Source organism: Lolium perenne, chromosome 5 (assembly GCF_019359855.2).
Source record: "Lolium perenne isolate Kyuss_39 chromosome 5, Kyuss_2.0, whole genome shotgun sequence".
In the NCBI taxonomy this organism is placed as follows: Eukaryota; Viridiplantae; Streptophyta; class Magnoliopsida; order Poales; family Poaceae; genus Lolium; species Lolium perenne.
The window spans coordinates 31335284-31357555 of record NC_067248.2 but is presented as its reverse complement, the minus strand read 5'-3'; the positions used below and the strand labels follow the sequence as shown (position 1 = coordinate 31357555).

Below are 22272 nucleotides of genomic sequence, written 5' to 3'. Positions count from 1 at the left end.
GCGACCACCGTTGGGCGCAGGAGTAGGAGCATTGTATGGTGCTGGCTGTTCCTGGCGAGGCTGGTAAGAAGGAGCACGACCACCACCAGGGCGCGAGGTGTAGTTCGCATGATGGTTGTCGGAGCTGATCTCGGGACGGCGCGCTTCAATACGTTGCTCAGTGTTGAGCAGCTGCGCATAGACATCACGCACCGGCAGAGGATCATTGATAGGTCGAGCGCCGACGCGATCTGCGAGGGCATCGTACTCGCTGTCCAGGCCATTAAGCAGAAAAGTGTTGAACTCATCTGGCTGCAGAGGCTGTCCGACAGAGGACAGCACATCCGACAGAGATTTCACCTTGTTGAAGTAGGCGGTGGCGTTGGGGAAGTCGTGCTTCTTGAGCTTGCCCAGCTCGGTGCGGATGTGCATGACGCGCGTCGTGGATTGAGAAGCGAAGCTCGCCTCTAGGGTTTCCCACGCTTGCTGCGACGTCGGTGTGAGCATCACCATGCCGAGCACCCCCTCGGTAAGAGAGGCAACAATGGCCGCGAGGATCGCCTGGTCCTGCTGGTGCCATGGCGAGTAGAGAGGGTTGACGATGGTAGGGGTAGCGCCGTCTTCGGACGCCTGAGGATTGGCGATCTCGGCGGTGGGACAGGGTAAGCTGCCATCAACGAACCCAAAGAGGAGGTTAGTCCGTAAGATCGGATCCACCTTGGTGCATCAGTAGAGGTAATTCCCCTCGTTCAGCCGGATCGTGATCTTGTTGTCAAGACAGATCGGTGTTGGAGGGATTCGAGACGCCATGAGGACGCCCCTGGTTGTGATCGACCCGGTAGCAGCCGTCGACGAGGTAGAGAACGCAGAGTTGTGCGAGCCCGTGACGGAGAGTCCGGAGTTGGCCATCGCCAATGATCGAGTAGACGATGCAGCGGCGGCGGTGGGTAGGCGGAAGACGTGTGCGCAAGACTATTGCCTACGCTCTGATACCATGAAAGTTGGGGTAAACTGAATTAGGGTAAGGACCGTAACCCTTAGGGCCGGCCGGTATGGTATATATATAGTAGATACAAGGGGTATATGGTAGGTTTATACATCACCGTACCATATGCATACAAGTTAGGTATTAGTCTAAATACATAGTTTATCAATGATGGCGTCATCTGTAGAGCTTAGCCAGCATATAGCTATTTGTTAGTTTCTGAAGAATGGCAGTAGTTACTATTCCTTGTTCTAGGCACCATTTTTGTTCAATGGAAGATGGAAATGTGAAGTTAGTAGAATTGAAATGGAACAAAGATTCATGATGAGATTTGCAATCTTTCTGGTCTGGAAAAATATGCAGTTCAACCTTTTATTTCAGAGACAGTACATAGAGACTAAGCTTCAGTAATACGACTATATTTGTGTTAACACATTGCTTTGAACTATAAACAATTCGTGATGCTATTTTTGGAACTATAGAATGTCACAGGAGCTTTCGTATTACTGAAGAGAAAAGCAAAGGGTGAATGGGCGATACATTCAAGTACGCATGCCAAATGGGTCTTAGATATGTTACCAGCTTGGAATTAGGTGAAAGAAAACTTCCATCAAACAACAATATCCGCTAAATAACTAGTGACACCGGAAATCTAGCAATTGTATGACAACTAGTTACGAATAAACTGAATGCTCCTAAATAAAAATCTCAGTTTTGTGAGGATTAGGTTATGATTTCAAAACAGACCATATACTTCTTTCTTACTGACTTAAAAATCAAAATGGAGGAAACAATAGTGAACTGGAGACAACATGAGATGCTGGACGTAGAGCAAACCACCAACCAAAGAAACAGCAACCAATGTTGAGCAAGTGGATTCAGGCAAAGGCGTGCATCTGGCTGATCAACAACCAATCTGAGACTGAAGGTTATCGGCAACCGGTCACAACCATGAACGAGTCAATTCAGAGCCACTTGTCCCTGATCATTGACACATCACATCTCAATTCTCAACTAATCCACCCACATCTGAAATGTGGAATTTGACATGATATGCGAGCCAACTAATGGTTTGATGATACCTCTATTTGGATCCGGCAGGCTCCGAACATTTTGCCCACCACAATCTAATCCAAATCTACAACACTGCATGTGCTGATCCCATGGCCTTGTCCCTTGCCATCTTTTCCAACGACAACTACACTTCACCATCAAGATGTCCTTTCTCTCGGCTATAAATTAAGCAAACGGCTAAGCTCAACAGCATCAGGTCGTTCCACCACCAATTGAGCATTACACCATCGATTACTCACTTCTCCAAATTTACAGCTGAAGAACAAGATCACGAACCAACCATGGTCAGCGCCAAAAGACTTCCTCAATTGGCAAAGAAGTGGCAAAGGATGGCATCACTTGGGGGAAAGAGGCTGACTGCAACAGCCAAAGAAGATGAAGAGTGTTGCACCTCTTCAGCGGTCAAGGGACACTGCATCGTGTACACAACCAATGGGAGGCGCTTCGAGGTACCATTGGTGTATCTCAGCACGATGATCTTCGGTGAGCTCCTGAGGGTGTCCCAGGAGGCGTTTGGATTCCCAAACGATGGCAATATCGCATTGCATTGTGATGCCCAAGTGATGTAGTATGTCATGTGCTTGCTCAGGAGAAATGCCTCTGCCAAGGTTGAGACCGCGTTGCTCAACTCTATGGTGACGTCTTGTAACTACACTGCACAATGCCATCTGTTGGATCCAGCCAGAAAATTGCTGTTTTTAGCTCCTGAAGAACATGCACCCCGATGCAGTGCCTCTGTTTTCTGTAGTTTACCTGGAATAGTGAAGATAGTTAATATAGGCAATAGGAGAAAAAAAGGTATTTTTATTAGGTGCAGCTATGGCGTAGGAAATAGGATTACAAGTTGGCAAGGGACAGATACGGTCATGCGCTGAGAACATGACATGCTAACTGAAGGTGTAAGCAGCAAGCCAAGATATATAGAAATGTAACCTTGATTTGATTTCTATAGCAGTGCATGTTTGGATGGTTATTTGGAGATCACAATGTGATGGCATACTGACCTTCTTAATGGCTAAGTAAGAGGCCAGCATGATAAAAAAATCATTTGGGTTGCTTGCTAATGGAACTGGAGATGATATATCATCACACGCTGTGCCTGATTTGCAACTGGTCAGTATGGCAGTAGCTGCATGCACTGCTGATTTGCAAGCAAAGCACCGAAAATACACTAGATACTACTACTAGATGATCCTGCACTTGCCTGGATTGCGCACTGACAGCTCCATGCATGCACTCCACCTTCCTTTATAACACGTGTTTTTCCATCATCTGCAAATTCAGGAATTGGAACAGATTATCATTTGGACCATCAGTTTATAAGTTTTAGTCACAGATTGTACAAATCTAAAGCAGTCTAGCAGGACTCAGTACATGTGTGTCATGTCATTATTAGAGAGAGGTTTCCTGTTCTCAATTTATTCTTATGTTGGACTAAATAAAAATCTAATTAAGAAATTAAAAAATAACTGGAAAGTTTGCATTGCAAATATAATACATGCATTGGAGCAAAACAGTCAACACAACACACATCAGACTATCGGAGTCATCAGCTTCAGCATGGAAACATGACATACCTACCACTTCCAGAGGAAAGGAAACAAAGGTGACTTCAGGACAGTTATGCTTCTAGTCATGTACTCCCATACAACAACGACATCAAAGCCTTTTCCCAATCAAGTTGGGGTAGGCTAGATATGAAACCCAATGGAAACATAAGGAAATCAAAACAAGGAGAGAGAAAAAAAGAACAGGTAAACTAAGATTTGAGCACATCGATCGCTGATTTCCATGCGGTCCTACCAAGAGCCAAATCTTTAGGGACATTCCAGTCCCTCAAGTCTCTTTTTACCGCCTCCGACCATGTCAACTTTGGTCGTCCTCTGCCCCTCGTATTTTCCATACTCCTTAGAATTCCAGTGGTGCTTCTGGAGGTTTTCGTTGCATATGACCAAACCACCTCCTGTACTCCCATACCCTAGAAGAAATGAGAAGCAATACCAAGCAGTCACCATGTGATATGCCGGAAATGAAACAGATCATCTGTTGGACCGACACCAGCTTTGACGGACTCTTCACAAAGAATAGGCTGATAAGGAGCATGAACAATGCACATCACAGTGTTAGGCATCTGTCAGGAGAAGTGCATAGATAGCGTAACGCTGAAAATGTACACCTTGTCATGTACTAATGTACACAAAAGAAATAAATTTCAACAGCAGAAGCCACCATGTGAGATGTCGGAGATCAAAACAGATCATGCGCTAGACTGACTGAATCTTCACAAAGAATAGACTGATAGAAGGATGAACAATGTGCATCACATGCCAGCTATCTGTTGGTGCTGCCAGACATTGTTCAATCCTTGAATCTGGAACCATCGCTGTACCATCCTCGCGTGTTGCCAATAGCCATGTTCTCGACACGCCTCTTGCCCCCAATGCGGTTCGGTATAGCAGCCAAAAATGATAAGAAAGCAAACCAATGCCAACCAGTTGCAACTATAGGCTCCGGCACACACCAAACATTTGGCCCCACCACAATCTAATCCGAATTAATCATACTGCAACATTGCATGCACAGATCTCATGGCCCTGTCCCTTCCCAACTCTTCTCAATGACGACCACAGTTCACCATCAAGATGTCCTTCCCCTCGCCTATAAATTCAGCAAACAGCTAGCTCAACACAATCACTCAATCAGCTCATCCACAAACTGAGCATTCAAACATCCATAGCTCACTTCCTCAAATTCCAGCTGAAAACACAAAGACCGAGAACCGACCATGGCCGGCGCCAAGAGACTTGCTCAATTGGCAAAGAAGTGGCAAAGGGTGGAAGCACTTGGAAGGAAGAGGCTCGCAGTGTCAGCCAAGGAAGATGAAGGTTGCTGCACTTCTGTACCAACCAAGGGCCACTGCATCATGTACACGGCCGATGGGAGGCGTTTCGAGGTCCCTTTGGTGTACCTCAGCACAACGCTTTTCGGCGAGCTCCTCAAGATGTCTCAGGAGGAGTTTGGCTTTGCAAGCCATGGCAAGATCACACTGCCTTGTGATGCTGCAGTCCTGGAGTATGTCATGAGCTTGCTCAGGAAAAATGCCTCCCCTAATGTCAAGAATGCCCTGCTAAGCTCTATGGTGACATTTTGCCACTACACCGGCAGTGTGGTGCCGGCTGTTGGAGCCAGCCAACAAATTTTCTGTTTGTAGCTTCTGAAGAACATGCAGAATTACAGACCCTGATTCTCTCTTCAATTTTGTGTAGTTTTCTGGATAGTGTAAGATAGTTAGATAACAGACAACAGGAGAAGGAAAATTGCATGTAAAGCAATGTGATCATCAAAGCAACAAAGCAGTATTATTTTGGCCAACCAGAAGTTGCTGGCTTGCAGCCATTCTTCTCTTACATTTGAGTTCGCATGATACAACTGTGCAAAGGAGCAACAATGGTTGTGACTATTTTTAGATGTCGATTGTTTCATCCTGCTACACAGAGTATACACAAGTTTCTTTCCAACCTATCATCTAAGCCAGACCACAAAAAAGGTCAAAAAATGTGAATTTGTGAAATGATCAGGTGGTACAGGAGCCATTTTCAACGATGAATTTGTAGGAAAAAAAATTAAAAGACCATCACTATATGAGGTAATGAAGTAGGATAAAAATCACAAGATGGAAGACAAAACAAGCTTTATTTAGGAGTTTAAAAAAGTTTTTTTTGGCATAGAAACAACTGATGATTAACTATACCGAATACCGAATGTCCTCCAACTCATAAAACTTCACAGAAGGTAGTACGCCAGAAAAACACGCAATAAGAAGTGTGTCGGCCCAAGGTTTGGTGCATGCCTGTTATTCACAATCTTCAGGAATGGAGCTGTTAGAAGGCCAAAGGAAAGTGCAGAGAAAGAACTAAAGAGTGGTTTCCACATGCAATGCTACAAGTCAGGCAGGCCATCAACAGGACTTAGATATGACACTGTTCATACCCAATCAAAATGTAAAAAATACGCATTAAAGTGCAATCATAAATATAACTAATTCAGTATATCATCTGCCAAAGGAAAACTATTGACAACTGAACGTGCTGGCTAGATTTCACTATCACAATTACAAGGATTGTCTGCCAATATATCATCGCACAACAGCTAAAGAATTAAGTCTCACTCATTCAACTCGTTTGCCTGGGGTTCTCATGCTGCTTACCCACTAAACATGTCACTGGCGGTGCACGGTTATGTACCCAGCACACACCAAACAGCTAGGCCCAAAGCAACATGTAAATGTAAATAACATTGCTTTGATCAGCTTGCGACATTGCACGTACCAGACTCATGGTCGTGTCCCTATAGGCCTTTACCCAGTAATCAACTGCATTTGACAGCCCTCCTACTTCTCGTCAGCTATAAATTATTGGTCCAGTGCCCTCCAAACACCATCTTCTAAGACAAACAAAGCATTGCAACTCAGGTAGAGTCTCCAGTCCCACCTTTCAGAAGAAAGAACTGACCATGATTAGTGACTAGAGAATTTCTCAACTAGCAGAGAAGTGGCAAATGGTGGCATCCCTCAGAAAGCAACTTGCCATTACGGTGACAAAAGAAGCCCAAGGGTGCTCAATGGCAGTGACAGGCAAGGGTCACTGTGTCATGTACACAACTGATGGGACTCGTTTTGAGGTGCCGCTACCGTAACTTGGCACGCTGATCTTCAGAGAGCTCCTCCGCATGTCTCAGGAGTTTGGTTTCGTCAGCGCGATGGCAGGATCACGTTGCCCTGTGATGCCATGGTGATGGAATACATGATGTACTTGCTCGGGAGAAAGGCTTCAGTGGAGGTTGAGAAGGCATTCTTGAGCTCCATGGCGATGCCATGTCACTATGCAAGTTGTATAGCACAATCTCTGGGTGTCAACCAACAAGGCAACAAGTGTCTGTTTGCAGCTTCCAATGTTTTTATGTTTAGTACTTGTTAGTATAGTAGTGTTTTGACATATATAGAAAGAGTTTGGAAATTGTGCATTCTCTTCATGTTAATGGAATCTTCGGCATTTTTCCTGCTGCCACTAGAGAAATATTTACGTAAGGTTTTCAATCTTGCAAGGCTGTAGTCAATCTAGCAGAAACCTGGAAACCCAAAAGTCAAAACCTGCTGTCAAATATTCTCTTGCAGTTTCTTTACAAAAGAAGATGCTGAATTTGTATATAAAAAAAATGAATAGATCCCATTCTAGAAGAAAACGGTAAAAAAAATGTCACTGTATGATATGTTCAACTACAAGGCTCATTTCATTTCTGTGCAGTGTCTACAGAACAGAAGATAAAAAGCAAGTATCAGAAACATGTATCAGACATTAGTTTGCTTTGCTACATACTGCTACTGATTAGGGGCTTATTCTGATCTGCAATTCTCATCGGAGTGTGGTGAGACAACGCGAGGCCGCCCAGCCGATGCATAGCACTCTCCAGCACACGAGGAATGGAGATCCAGAATCGGCCACTTCTGGCAACGACACAGTTGAAGCATCCATTTCCTAAGCAGCAAACAACCATTGCTACCTCTAACGAGAACCTACGAACTGCTGAACCCACCTCCATCTAAGACCCGCAGTCCCAATCTGACAGTTCTAGTCAGAGGTAGGAATAACAGTTTATTTATTGTTCATCTAATCCTCCCCATCCTCATCTTCTTCACCACGCTGTTGCCAAGTTCAGACACCTTCCAGCCATCTCAATGGTCTCCTTTTAGCCACTGCCTCCTGTCCCCGCAAATCATGATCACGAGCCCATGGTGTACTTTCCTCAGTACTCTATATGAACTATGTTAGAGAATGTGTAACCAACGAATTTTTCACAGAAAAGTTGTCTCCTTTGTATCATTTCCTGTGATAACCAAATCTTTACATCAGACTCTACAGAGCTCCTCTTGGTCCTAACCAAAATTCAGTTTCTAAGCTAGTAGCTAAGTACAAAGAGCAAATTGATGGCTGGATTTCATTGATGGCGCCATGTAGCTAGCACTGCAGCTGCGGCAGTGCCCCGCAATTGAGCTCAAGAACGCCCTCTCAACCTCCTCGGAGGCCTCTCTCCTGACCAGGCACAAGACGTAATCCATCACTGTGGCGTCGCAGGGCAGCGTGATCCTGCCTCCGTCCCTGCCGCTAGTGAAGCCAAACTCCTCTTCGGACATCCTCAGGAGCTCAGCGAAGACCATCGTCCTGAGGTACACCAGAGGGACCTCGAACCGTGCTCCGTCGGCGGTGTACACCACGCAGTGGCCCTCATCGGCAACCACAGATGACGTTGTGCTGCAGCATTCGTCGTCGTTCATGTCTGATGCCTGCCGGCGGCGGGCACCGGCGGCGGACAACAACATCTGCCGGCCCTTCTTGGCCAGCTGAGCAAGCTTCTTTGGATGGATCATGGTTGAGTCTGATGTGTTCCTTGTTGGCTAAAATTCACTCTGGCTCTGAAAGTCTGTAGATCGTGATGTTGCTTGCAGATGGGATGAAGAGTTTTGTGTTGAGCAGGGCATGGATTTATAGTAGAAGTAACAGGGAGAGAGGGCTCAGGGCAGTGCATATGCGTGAAGGTTGTGTGTAGCTATCAGCAAGAGCGGTGGGCAGGAGACAAGGCCATGAGTGCTCTGCATGCAATGTTGTTGCAACTAGCTGCAGTAACGTGATGAATAATTTTGATGAGATTTTCAAGCACCATACATGTCTGAAATGTGCTTGTGGCTAGAGATCCCCATGGGGTCCACGTGCCATTTCCTCAGCAAACCGATCACCACGGCTGTGCAGGCCAGACGCCCAGCTCAAACTCCGGCACTTGCCAAACACTTGGCCCCAGTAGAATCTGCTCCAGATCACATCACAGCACCTCCAAAACCGCAGCACGACACGTATCGTGCCCATGGGATTGTCTCCTGCCCAACCATCACACTCCACTATGTGGACCTCTGCTTTACCCTTGAGCAATAAATCCATGGCTATGTGCTCTCCAAACACCACCACTTCAATGACTGACAAAGGCATTCGAATCTCCAAGTCGCGGAAGAATATCTCCCATTTCCAGGAACACAAGAAGCCAACATGATGAGTGCCAAGACAGTCGCTCAGTTAGCTAAGAAGTGGCACAGGGTGGCGGCCATAGGAAGGAAAAGGCTCACCTGGATGTCATCAATGTCAGCAGAAGAAGAAACCGAAGGGTCATGTGGCACATCGTACTCATCGGTGGCTGGCAAGGGCCACTGCGTTGTGTACATGACTGACGGCATGCGGTTTGATGTGCCACTGGCGCTCCTAGGCATGACGGTCTTCAGTGATCTCTTGCGGATGTCCCAAGAGGAGTTCGGCTTCGCAGGCACCGATGGTGGCAAAATCACGCTGCCCTGCGATGCCTCGGTGATGGAGTACGCCATTTCCATGCTCAGGAGAAGCGCTTCCACGGAGATGGAGGCCACGTTCCTCAGCTCCATGGCGATGTCATGCCACTATCATGCCGAGCCTCATCTGGGAGTTAGCCAGCACTTTGGTGTCTGCAGCTCCCGATTACAAACCAACCGTGGAGATATAGAAAAATTAGAAAACGGGAAATTGTTTATGTGAAGCATTTTGATCTTGCAAGCACTCAAGGAAATTGTTTATGCTAGACATTGTTCTTTCAATGTATATAATAACTTTTTGAGAGATAAATGATCGATCAGAGATTTTTTAGGACCTAAGCAGTAAGCGTTGACAAATTTCTTCTGTGTAGTTATATGGCCTCAGTCAGACACAAATGTTACAAAGAAACGTAGAGGTTGGCAGGAAAATCTTCACACATGGAGAAGGGACTAAGGGAGCTGACCTGTAGGATATTACCGCATTTTGTTCAACTATAGATAAAACCATCGAATTATACTCGGGTCGGAATTGGCAAATCTGCAGATGTTCAGAAACAGGTTTTTCACACAGCATGAGCTCATCAAAACGTGCTTTGCAAATAAAATTTGACACCTCTAGTTATGTTCGTGTCATGGATATCCAAGTATGCATCACATTGCAGCATGATCCTCAAATGCCCAGCTAAATGCAAAGAAGATACCAGAAAATGGTAGGCATGTGCACTGCTAGAGACCATGCAGACCATAGGTGGAACAATGAGATATGAATTTGCCCAGCAACTTGCCAGATCTGCAGCAATCAAAGCATTGTTGACCAACAAGCACGTAAAATGCAGTTGCAGCTGTAAGTGCAAAGTACACACCCGAAAGCAGTGAATTCTGCATATACTCAGGAAAGGCTCCATCATATGCATTGTACCCTAACACACTAGCTCTTCACCTCACCTGAGGGCAATCACATCATTTCTGCAAAAGTGTATGAATACCGCAATATCTTCTAATCTCTTCATACAGGAGGCAGAACTGGAACACCGCCATAAAGAAATTTGATATACTGGTTATGTCCCTGTCAATCTGTCATGGACATGCAAGTAACAAATGACCCTGCATTGCAACTTGGATTAATGCAGTCCTGCCCCCCACAAAATGTACTGGATTGAACCAATGACAGCCCTGTAGAGATGGAATCGATGCCATACCCTGAAGCCCCAGGACTGGACTTTCTGGCTGAACCTGGTCTCCTTAGCAACTAGTTGTGGGCCCATTGGAAAATGCAGAGAATATACAAGGGAATGGCTGACACATGTGATGCTAGAAATCATGCAGACCATGAGATATGGAGCTGTCAAGCAACTTGCTAGATTAGAAGCAATCAAAGCACTGCTAAACCAGCCAACAATCACCTAGCATGCAGCTGCAGCTGTAAGTGCAAAGTACATAACCAAAAGCAGTGACGCAAACTCTGCATCTACTCAGCAAAGGCTCCTGGCCATCATATGCAGTGTTTCCCTGTGACGCTGGCTCTTCACCTCACCTGATTGCAATCAGCGGGTTGCTGCAAAAGTACAAAGACAGGGTCATCGAACCATTCAGAAACTATTGCTTTTGAAACTGGCTGACTAGCTTACCTCCCAATCCCATGATAAAGGACACCGAACCAAATGGAACAGATCCATAAAAGCTGGACCCCAGATGGTTGCATAATGCTTCTACCAATTTAACATCAAGGACCGTAGCATGCATCTGATCGCCTAGCCACTAGTCCACAACCTTTGCCTCTAAAGAGCAAGCCATGGCCCAGCAAAATCTGATCTGAATCTGGCTGCCTCCCTTCAGAGCCAACATTGCATGTGCATTGTCCCCTATCAACTGCTAGTAAGGCTCATATCTCTCTGGCTATATATTCATGAGCTAAGACAACCATCACTTCATCAACAAACTCACAGACCAAGCATCTCTGAGCAAAATACCTGAGAACCAAGAACACCCAGCCATGGCCATGATCCATCCCAAGAGGCTTGCTCAGTTGGTGAGAAAGTGGCAAAGGGTCAAGACAGCATCTATAGATGACGAAGCATGCTGCACAACATCGCCAGTCGCAGATAAAGGTCATTGTGCCATGTACACAGCCGATGGGAGGCGGTTCGAGGTCCCGCTGGCGTACCTTGGCACGACAGTCTTCGGCGAGCTGCTAAGGATGTCCCGGGAGGAGTTTGGGTTCACATGCGACAGCAGGATCATACTGCCCTTCGATGCAGCGGTGATGGAATATGTTATGTGCTTGCTTAGAAGAAATGCATCGGAGGAAGTAGAGAAGGCGTTCCTGAGCTCTGTAGTGATGCCTTGCCAATATTCAAACTGTACGGTGCCACATGTAGCGCTGCACCAGCAGCTTGCAGTTTGTACTTCCTGAATATATGCAGAGTTTACCCCTCAGTGTTCTCCATTCTGCATGTCAGTACGATGTAATATAGCTTAACACTAGAGTGGAAATTACATATTAGCATACCAGCTTGTTGCATCTTACTTAGTCCCCTTAATTACAACTATATAAGCAATGTAGCATTGGGCCATAGGGTCTCTGAAAGCTATTTACTTCAACCTCGAGCTTCAGAGTACAAATGTCTAGCTCACAGAAGTTAATGCTTAACAAGCAATGCTACGATTAAGAGAATAAAAGATGTGAGCTTATTATCTGCTACGTAAACCACAAAACTGTATTTATTTATTTATTGATGAAGTGATAGTTGCAAGAAAATTAATAGCCACCAAAACTCTATGCAGTTCTCTCAGATAATAGATATTATAGAAGCAATTTTTCTGCAATTACTGAGGATGATCTTGTTCAAAATAAAAAATTATCCTTAGTCATAAGACTTATCAGCTGACATATCTTATATTTTTTCATAAAATCCAAAAAATGGAAGCGAAATTAGCAGTACAAGCTGCAGAGCAAACTTTTACAGTAAAATAAGTGGGTTATGTCTAAGTGTCTAACTGTTACAGATAAACTGAACATCCTAAGACTTTACAAAGGCAGTAGGCCTGAAAATGCCCAAAGGGAAGTGTGCAACATAAGACTAGTCCATACCTGTCAAACATGAGTTTCGGCTAAATTTACATTACCATGGTTTGCAAGCTTGCAGCTGGTTGTAGACCCTCAGGAAAGTGCGGAGAAGGCGCAGAGTAATGGATGCCGCGTAGAAACCAGATAGGGCATTAGTTACGAGTTATGAAATATTCAGCAAGTTGCTCATGTTGAATCAATCAATGTTGACCCTCCCCTCCAAACCTAATCAAAATGTTAATAATTTGCATTGAAGCACAAACCACTCCAACTGATTGCAATCTCAGTGTTGATGAAATGCAAAGTACAAAACTAAGATAGACTGATCATTAAGAAATGATTACTCTTGCAACCAAAAATAAGTAGCTATCCTTTACAGTTAGCCATCAATAAAAGGCTGGACCCAAGAGGCCTGCACAAGGGTTGTCTGCCAATATCTCATTACACAATGTCCGAACGATGTTTGAATGGGGTCCTCAAGCTACTTATGCACGAAACATGCCACTATGGCAGTACCCATCATGCAACAAACAGCCCTACAGAAATATCTGAACCCAATTATTTCCTTGATCTTCTTGCGGTATGGCACAAACAAACCTCATGACCTTATTCACTTAGCCAACCATTGACGGCACTTGACATGGCTGGTGTCTTCAGCTATAAATTCTTGGTTCGGTGGCCTCAAAACACCATTGCCACATCCACAAACAAAGCATTTGCAACTCAGCTAGAATCTCCAACTCTCAGAAAAAAGAACCGACCATGATCAACGCCAAGAGAATCGCTCCACTAGCAACGAAGTGGCAGAGGGTAGCAGTTCTCACGAGGAAGCGGCTGACCAGGACGACGACAACAGCAGCCAAATGGTGCTCAACAGCAGTGGCAGGAAAGGACCACTGTGTCATGTACACCACTGATGGGAGAAGGTTCAAGGTGCCATTGGCATATCTCAGCACAGTGGTCTTCAGCGAGCTTCTACGGATGTCCAAAAAGGTGGTTGGCTTCGCAAGCAGAGAAGACAGGATCAAGCTGCCATGCGATGCTGTGGTGATGGAGTACGTCATGTCCTTGCTCGGGAGAAGTGCCACCAATGAGACATAGGCCGCGTTTCTCAACTCTATGGCGATGCCACCCTACTATGCAGTTCCTGTGGGAGTTAGCCAGCATGTTATTGTCAGTTGCTAATTGCCATCCTGTTTTGTACCTTTGTATGTAAAGTAATTCGATGTAGGAAATAGGAAATAGATTAATCAAATCAAGAGAAATGGTTAGTACCAACATTCCTCCAATTTATATGTATCAGCAGAGATAAGTGGTCTGTCGCATTTAGGACTCGAACAGGACAAGTTAATAAATTTTCCAGCACAGTTACGTAAATGTGTGGCCTCAGATCCAAAAATTTACAAAGAAAAGTTTAGGTGGGCAAGAGAATTGCTCATGAATGAGCTTAAAATACTGTCAAACCATACATCCCCCCTCTCATAAACCCGTACAAATGGATTTACGAATAGAATGCCCCAATCCAGTACAAAATTGAGCTTTTCGTAAGGAGCCTATGAGGGGGGTAGCTAGGACTACGATATCGATTTTTTTCATTCGAGTATCTACTAGAAATGGATTGTCAGGCATTTCATTAAGTTCCTTCTGATGCATTCAATATTCAGACCCATGACACTGCATGAGCTCAATACTAGTGTTTGATAAATCAAATTTCAGGCATTTCATTCAGTTCCTTTAGATGCATTCTATTCAGACCCATGGCACTGCATGAGTTCAATACTAGTGTTTGACAAATCAAATTTGATACAAGTAACAATGCACATGCCATGGGTAGCCAAGCAAACTACCAGTTGCTAGACTTGCAACAGTCAAAGCACTACTAAACCAACGAACACCTTGCTAACATTTCTCAGTTAAGAATCAAGGCAATCGTATCTATTTCCAAATATAGCAGAGAGCTGCTAAGTTCAGTAAATGGGGCTGGAATTTACTACAAGATCAGATGAGAAACAAACCAAACCCAAGAAAAGAGATTCATATCGTGCTTGGTTCCAGTTCAAGTTCAAAATGGTGATATTATTATGTAATTGAGGTTTAAGCCCTGTCTTTTCTTCTTTCTTCAGTGCTTGATAATTTCGCGTGCATAAGTGCAGCTTCCAAATTCCTCATTATCTGTTTTTCCAAATTTTGCAAACGCCTTTCAGAATTTATCAATGAAACCAACTGACCAACTAGAAGGTTGAATCTTTTATGATGAGAAAACTTGCTGAATCTTATCGAGTTAATACCCAAAAGCATGGCATATTACTTCATAGGTCAAGCAGTTTACATCAAACTTCTAGCCCTTGACAGATTAAACAAAAATGATAGTAGATTACTTGGATCGACACAACGGTTATAGCAGTTGGGAGGCAAGGCAGCACTTTCAATAATGTTGTTGTATGGAAGAGCGGCGTTTTGGCTCTCGGGTGCATATGCCCTCTTTATTTAAAATGTCAAAAAAAATTGAAACAAAAATTCTACGTGTATATCTCCATAGCCTATGCGTGCAAAGTCATTTCATGAAAACATACATTTTGTGTGCCTTGTGTAAAAAAAATCTGCGCAGTTACATTCTGCAAACGGATACAAGCTAAAATGAACAATGCAGGCAGCAAGGCGGATGAGAGTTTTTGGCATATGGTTCGGGGAGTGATTCAAAATTGTTACCAGAAAGCTGCGATTTGTTTACAGGCTAGGCGACGCTTGGGAACCCTGGGAATTTTTATACAGGTGGTTTGTTTCTGCTGGTATAAAACCTTGCAAAAAACGCCGCTCTTATATAGCACGGGATTCTAATCAGAGAAGGGATCCTTCTTTCTATTAATTTAATGGAAATTTGTTTTTCTTTTCCTGTCTCTATGATTTTGATTTTCGATGAATGAGCCTGTGATAATGCTTTTACCTCTATTATATAAATCTAAAAAAAAGGACCATTAGGGGGGCTACTGTTCACTGAACAGTAAATCCAGTGCAGCTGGTACCATATCCCTAACATACAAACCCAATAACATAACTTGACTGCCAAGACAAGGACTCCTAATCGAATAGACTCTAGCATAGTTGGATACACCTAATGCAAGGTTGGATAAAAGTAATACTTGTACTCCCTCCATCCCACTAAAAGTGTCTCAACTTTGTCAAAATTTGGATCTATCTAGACTATCTAGTAGGTATATACATCTAAATTTTGATAAAGTTGTGACACTTTTGGTGGGACGGAGGGAGTAGTAGTATCTGTCTACAACATGGATAACAAACAGGGTTTGTGGGCTGAAATAACGAACCAAGCAGGGCTTGTTTAGTGGTGATTTGAGACTGTTACCAGACAGCTGGTATTTGTTTCACAGGTTAAGGTTCGATCAGACACTCTGAATGATGCAATAAGTTCAGAATTTCAGACGAAAGTTGAGAAAAGGTAGTAACCTGTCCTCGGCATTCCTTATCTTTGCTTCAAATTTGGATTTCTGGCACCTCTCCCATATCTGTATCTTCACCTCCTTGCTCTGATACCTGAGCCATCATGACCAAACCAACATAAGAACCAAATAATACATATGTGATGTTTTCCTCCAGAACAAGTAAAAAGAAATAATAATAAGAAGAAAAAGAAATATCTTTGTATCATGGACAAATAATATTAAAGTGCTTTTTTCGATTAAAAGATATACAGAAAAAAGAATAAGAGTATTGTTAAAAAGAAGAAGAAATTCTTTCATGCCTTGATGCAAGCTAACACTTCTTTGTTTCTTTCCATGCCACAAGTTGTGCTTTGAACTCCTCTTCTGGGCTTCATCTTTGCTGGCATTGGTGCTCTTCTCTGTCAGGGCGTGGACAAGATCATCCTTGCTGGAGGATGCAATGCTCATCTTGCCCAAGAGCAGCCTGAGTGCGGCGATGCCCCAGCAGGTACTGATCTGCAGCTCCCTATCCAATGCCAGAATGCATGACCAGCACTGACCAGAGTGGGTTTAAGGACGGTGTGGCTGCACTGGCAGGGTACTGCTCCTGAACTGCTAAGGGCTGGTGACTGTTGTTTCGTTCCCGTGCGAATGTCCCTCTCAAGCCCGAAAACTTTGATTGTGTGGCTCATGTTTTCAAGTAGTTCATGTGGTTTTGAAATTCCATCATTATCCAGTATCCAAAACTTTGATTGCGTTGCTGCCAGCAGGATCAATAACTGTCTCGATAGGCACATTTGCAAACTTTGGGGATCTACTATTGCTCATAGTGTTGTATGTCATGAGCATTAAGGACTCAAGAAACATACACTTGTCAATATCTGCATTGCTACCACGGGGGTCATCCTCCATCTCCCTGTACGCCCAGTCAAGTATATTCATTGTATCATCGTCAAAGGCAACAGAATCTTCTCTCAGTTTCTCAGCCCACTCAAGTGCCCGCCTTCCAAAACCTTGCTTACAGAAATGAGAAAAGAAAATATTAACTGTGACAGTGTTGGGTTGAAAAGCCATCTTAATCAGTTTGCCAGTGAGAATCATAGCTCGATCCAGGACATCATTGCAAATGCCATCCATCAGTGTGTTGTATGTAACTAAATTAGGTGTGCAACCAACAGCAACAAGTTCATCCAGCACTCTCGCCGCCCGATTCATCGAATGGTTGTTACAAAGGCTATGGATCCAAATATTATATGTGAAAATATCTGGATCACAGCCATCTGCAAGCATCTTATTCATGAAAACCATGGCACCGCTCATATCCTGGGCCCGGCAATATGCATTGATAATTGTATTGTACGTCACTACATCAGGAGTTAAGCCACTGCTACGCATGTCCAAGAAATGCCTATTCACTATATCCAACCTTCCTTCTCTGCAAAAACCATCAATCAGAATGTTGCTTGTGAAAACATCAGGAACAAGACCACTCTGCCTCATCTTCTTCTCTAGTTTCAGTGCTTCAGCCACATAGCCAGCCCTACAAAATGCAGATATGAGAGAGTTGTAAGTAATATTGTTCGGAACAAGCCCTCTTCTTGTCATCTCAACAAATGCCCGATAAGCCTCGTTTACGTGATCTAATCTGCAAAGACCACTGATATATGCAGAGAAGGCAATAAAATCAGGCTGCACACCAACTTTCACCATATCATCCCAGCATTTCAAGGCACCTTCTACATCACCATATCTGAAGCATGAGTCCATGTAAATGGTAAATGAGGTACCCACAGAATACCCCTTACTAATCATATGTTCTAGCAGAAGTTGTGCATCATCTAGTCTTCCTTGATTGCACAGTCCCATTATCACATAACTGAAAGTGGATGGCAAGGGTGCAAGGCCTATCTCTTTCATAATTCTGTATAACTCGAGAGCTTCTTCTTCGAATCCCCCCTTGCTATATGCAGCAATCAGAGCATTAAATCCTGCAACACTCACTGGAACACCCTGCTCAACTGCACTACCCACGAGCTGCCGGGCATCATCCAGTCGTCCATCCCAACAAAGCCTACAGACCACCATATCTATACTGTCTGCTGATATCTGTGAACCCTCCTCCTGCTCGTGCGTTGTTAAGTGCGCAGCCTTCCCAAACTTGTCTGCTCCCGCAGAAAGAATGTTGAAGGTCCAGCAATCCGGCAGCAGTCCCCTCGACTTCATCTCCCTGCAGGCCGCATTAGCCTCACTCATCCGTCCAGCCTTTGCATACCCATCAATTAAAACATTGAAAGTTATTGTATTTGCTTCGATACCCGCCTTCGCCATCTCATCAAACAGCCCCCTCGCCTCCACCATATTCCCATCGCGGCAAAGAGCATTCACCAGGATGTTATAGGTGACAACCGTGGGCTCGCACCCTGACTTGTGCATCATTTCGTCAAACAGGTCGAAAGCATCCCCTGCCTGACCAGACTCGCAGTGAGCCTTGATCAGGATGTTATAGCTGCACGCATCCGGGATAACGCGGAACCTCGACATGACACCGAGCAATCCCGCGGCAACATGCACGAGCCCTCTGTGGCAGAACCCGAGAATCATGGCATTGAAGATAGCGAGTGTTGGCCGTGGCTCCCTCGCGGTCATTTCCGCGAACACCTTCCATGCGGCCCGGACCTCACCCGCGCAGAAGAGCAGACGCAGCAGGGTTGCGAGCGCGGAGATGCTGGGCGTTTTCCCGATGCTGCGGACGCGCGCGAGCACGACGAGCGCCTCGGACGGCATGCTGGCGGCGAGGAAGGCGTGGAGCGCGAGGCGAAGGGCGGCGTACGGATCGCCGCCAGGGGAGGCGCACCAGGCGAGGAGGTGTGGAGAGGCGGCCGGGAGGAGGGACGCGAGGAGGAGGGAGGCGAAGGGGCGCAGCTGCCGAGACAGCACGGTGAGTCCGGCGGCGGCGGCGAAGCGAGCGGGGAGCGGCGGCGGCGACGGGGATGTGCATGTGAGGGCGTGGAGGGCGAGGTGGCATTGCAGGGAGGTCTTGAGGAGGCGCGCGAGGCCGAGGAGCGCGTCGCGGCGGAGGGAGGCGGGGAGGCGGAGGTGCCGGGAGGATGAGCCGGAGGGGAGGAACTGCGCCGTCGGGTCGTAGGAGGAGCACGGATGGGAGGAAGATGAGGAGGCGGTGGCCGTGGTGGTTCTTGTGGAGATGTGGTAGGGGAGTAAGAAATGCCGCCGCCGGGATGGTTTCGCCGCCGCGGCGAGGCGGCGCATCGGGCGCCGGCGGCGGAGGGGAGAGAGTGGGAGAGGGAGAACTGTGGGCGAGCAGGCGGCAATGGCTTCTGTATTTGTACTGGTTGACTATGATGCCAATTCCCTCACTGTGCGCCGTTGGATCCGAGACGGACCGACCAGATCGACCCAAGCCTATTTTTTTTTGTTTTAAACATGTCAATTTTCTACTTCCTCCGATTCATAATTCTTATCATAGTTTTAGCTCAAATTTATTCTTATCGTGGTTTTGGTTCATGTTTCATCGGTCCTCTTCCTATTAGTTGCGATGGTGGTGGAATCTGGTTTAAGGGTTTTAAATTTTTTTTTGCATGGTTTTCCTCAAATCAACTTAGTCTTGTATGGTTTTTGGCCTTGTTATCTTTATAAACCGATGGATTAATGAATTTACAGGAGAGCCCTCCCTCTTGACTAGGTTTCCTTCATAAAAAAAGTGTCATCTGGCTAGGGTAGTTAATTAGAAGTAACAAGCAAGCAACTTAATCAGGGACAAAGCTAGAGAAAAATGTCACTGGGTCATCTCCATATTCTCTCTAATTACTATGATCATTCTATGCAAATAAGCATTAATTATTACTACGTACTATCTAGTGAAGGAATTGCCAGTTCTTATTGAGTCACCTGACCCCAATCCTCTTGAGGCAGCTTCGTCCCTGAACTTAATATGCCACCACAGTGAATCCATCCCCTTCATTTGCCTCAGCTACCATCTCTTTTCAATAGTAGCATCATCTTCTTAGTCATGATATGGCTCCCATATATAATGCATAGTTTTCATTGCCTTTTGGGGTTGCCTCTCAAGATGGCAAATGAACAATCTACCAGAGCAAAACCTAAATCTCAGCCATGGGTGGAATAAAAACCATAGAGGAAACGTTATGTTGTGTAAAACATGGGGCCATATTTTTGCTAACTAAACTTGTAAATTTTGATTTTCTCTCTTTAGCATGATCTCATTAACTCAAAATATGATTTTTTATTGATTCTATTAACTAGAATTACTACCTTAAGAGTTTTGAGCATAATAGCTTGTGACATGTATCAAAATTCTCCATCTATATTATTCATTCTCAAAACTACTCGCACTCGAGTTGTTTAGTTTTACTTTTCTTTATCGCCATCAAGCAAGGATAGACTGATTGAGTTGCGGTAAGTACTAATTAACTCGCAAAACTATCCTATGCAACTTCGTCAAGTAGATGCTAATTAGTTCTCAAGGGTTATAGCCTTTGTTATTACTCCTTTCGTTCATATTTTTTTGTCGCAAAAACATAGAGAGTACTATATAGTATGTGTTTCGACGTTTGTCATACTTTACAGTTGAAATTGTGCTCACAACAAGAGCCTTTTTTATGATATGGCAGACGTAACATGTCAGATTGAACTAGAATGAAAAATTAGTTCTCTTATACTTGTGACTGGGCGGACCTAGAGGAACTACACTTCCTGAGAAACAAGAAGCTTCTTAACATAAGGCTTAACATCATCGGCATTTCCTCCCTTTCGGACATGGCTGATGGATGGTTCCGAAGCAATTTAAGCACACCCGTGAGAAAGATCACGCCATAAAATTCAGAAAACATTCAAGTTTTGATGGACCTCCACTTGAAAACCCCAATACTACCCTTTGTAAAAGTTAATCAATGTACCACACCTCATATTGATCGGGGCACTGTTGATGGGATATTTATCCTCTTCTTGCTCTAGCCATCGTGCGACACGTAGATATTTTTTTCTCTCCTCATTGATTTAGTCTATCTATTCCCTTTTTTTTTTTTTTTGCAGGGAAGGATTACCGGTTACCGGTTCTAGGCTATTTCCCCCTTGATCTGTTCCGGTGATTGTGGCGTTGGCATTTACAGCAGCAGGTGATGTTCGTTGTTTGACACGTTCTTTCCTTTCTTTGCCACACGTGTCCTCTTTCCCCATCATCCCCGCCTTTTCTCATATCGGGGCTTTTCTCGATGGAGGCGGAGTCGTCGTAAGGGAGAAGGGGCAGAAGGGGCAGAGGGGTGGAGACCGCAGAGCCCACTGACAGGTATGGAGGAGTCACCGGCGGGGCATAGGTTGCGGCGTCCACCAGCAGACGAGAGGAAAACGGAGGTGCTGGAGACCGTGGCGTCCACCGACGGGGATCGAGGCGGATCCGTTGGTGGAGTAGAGACTGTGGCATCCACCGGCGGCGAGGGAGGCGGCGACGCCTCACCTCCACCCTGAGTAGTCCGGCCTCCTTGGATGGGTGGAGTCCCATCTTCATGCCCCCGTGGGGTCTACTGTATTGAAGCGGTGGCCTTGATGAAGATCTAGATGAAATTGCGGCCCTGGATGTCATGCTCGCAGTCGGCGACTGAAGTACTGCTCCCGTGCCCATGGTGAGTAGGACGAGCATCTTCAATCTAGCATTAGCTTGGTATTGTTCAGCCAACCTGGATATTGCCCTTGAGAAGTTACCCTTTGTAAAAGTTAATCAATTTACCACACCTCATATTGATTGGGGCACTGTTGATGGGATAGTTATCCTCTTCTTGCTCTAGCCATGGTGCGACACGTAGATATTTTTCTCTCCTCATTGTTCAGTCTATCTATTCTCTTTTGTTTTTTTTTTTTTGCAGGGAAGGATTACCGGTTACCGGTTCTAGGCTATTTCCCCCTCTATCTGTTCCGGTGATTGTGGCGTTGGCATTTACAGCGGCGGGTGATGTTCGGTGTTTGACATGTTCTTTCCTTTATTTTCCACACGTGTCCTCTTTCCCCATCATCCCCACCTTTTTCTCATATCGGGGCTTTTCTCGATGGAGGTGGAGTCGTCGTACGGGAGAAGGGGCAGAGGGGTGGAGACCGCAGAGCCCACTGACAGGGATGGAGGAGTCACCGTCGGGGGCAGAGGTTGCGGCGTCCACCAAAAGACGGGAGGCAAACGGAGGTGCTAGAGACCGTGGCGTCCACCGACGGGGATCGAGGCGGATCCGTTGGTGGAATAGAGACTGTGGCATCCACCGGCAGCGAGGGAGGCGGCGGCGCCTCACCTCCACCCTGAGTACTCCAGCCTCCTTGG

The 22272-nt window shown here is 45.3% G+C and overlaps 5 protein-coding genes, 1 long non-coding RNA gene and 1 pseudogene across 6 annotated transcripts; 4 read left to right on the top strand and 3 right to left on the bottom strand.

The window, feature by feature from the left end:
• Window positions 1–1535: 1535 nt before the first annotated feature.
• LOC127298635 (uncharacterized) lies at window positions 1536–3143 on the bottom strand. Its single transcript, XR_011744691.1, has 2 exons — window positions 3043–3143; window positions 1536–2791 (listed from the first exon to the last, which is right to left on the bottom strand). It is a non-coding gene; the product is annotated as an uncharacterized lncRNA (long non-coding RNA).
• A 1500-nt stretch (window positions 3144–4643) lies between these two features.
• LOC127298633 (auxin-responsive protein SAUR36) lies at window positions 4644–5504 on the top strand. Its single transcript, XM_051328477.2, has one exon. It carries the CDS (start codon window positions 4824–4826, stop codon window positions 5247–5249), a length of 426 nt encoding a protein of 141 aa, XP_051184437.1. The 5' UTR covers window positions 4644–4823; the 3' UTR covers window positions 5250–5504.
• A 1046-nt stretch (window positions 5505–6550) lies between these two features.
• LOC127303120 (auxin-responsive protein SAUR36-like) lies at window positions 6551–7014 on the top strand (annotated as a pseudogene).
• Window positions 7015–7885: 871 nt separating this feature from the next.
• LOC127298626 (auxin-responsive protein SAUR36) lies at window positions 7886–8473 on the bottom strand. Its single transcript, XM_051328473.2, has one exon. The coding sequence runs from the start codon at window positions 8460–8462 to the stop codon at window positions 8001–8003; it is 462 nt and encodes a 153-aa protein (XP_051184433.1). The 5' UTR covers window positions 8463–8473; the 3' UTR covers window positions 7886–8000.
• A 2945-nt stretch (window positions 8474–11418) lies between these two features.
• Window positions 11419–11861, top strand: LOC127298634 (auxin-responsive protein SAUR36-like). The gene has a single exon (XM_051328478.1). It carries the CDS (start codon window positions 11419–11421, stop codon window positions 11836–11838), a length of 420 nt encoding a protein of 139 aa, XP_051184438.1. The 3' UTR covers window positions 11839–11861.
• A 960-nt stretch (window positions 11862–12821) lies between these two features.
• LOC127298637 (uncharacterized) lies at window positions 12822–19242 on the bottom strand. The gene is made up of 3 exons (XM_071819793.1): window positions 16253–19242; window positions 15958–16044; window positions 12822–13639 (listed from the first exon to the last, which is right to left on the bottom strand). The coding sequence occupies exon 1, from the start codon at window positions 19197–19199 to the stop codon at window positions 16662–16664; it is 2538 nt and encodes an 845-aa protein (XP_071675894.1). The 5' UTR covers window positions 19200–19242; the 3' UTR covers window positions 12822–13639; window positions 15958–16044; window positions 16253–16661.
• On the top strand, window positions 13255–16491 carry LOC139831450 (auxin-responsive protein SAUR36-like). Its single transcript, XM_071820728.1, has 3 exons — window positions 13255–13539; window positions 15882–15949; window positions 16359–16491. Exons 1-3 carry the CDS (start codon window positions 13255–13257, stop codon window positions 16489–16491), a joined length of 486 nt encoding a protein of 161 aa, XP_071676829.1.
• Window positions 19243–22272: the final 3030 nt, after the last annotated feature.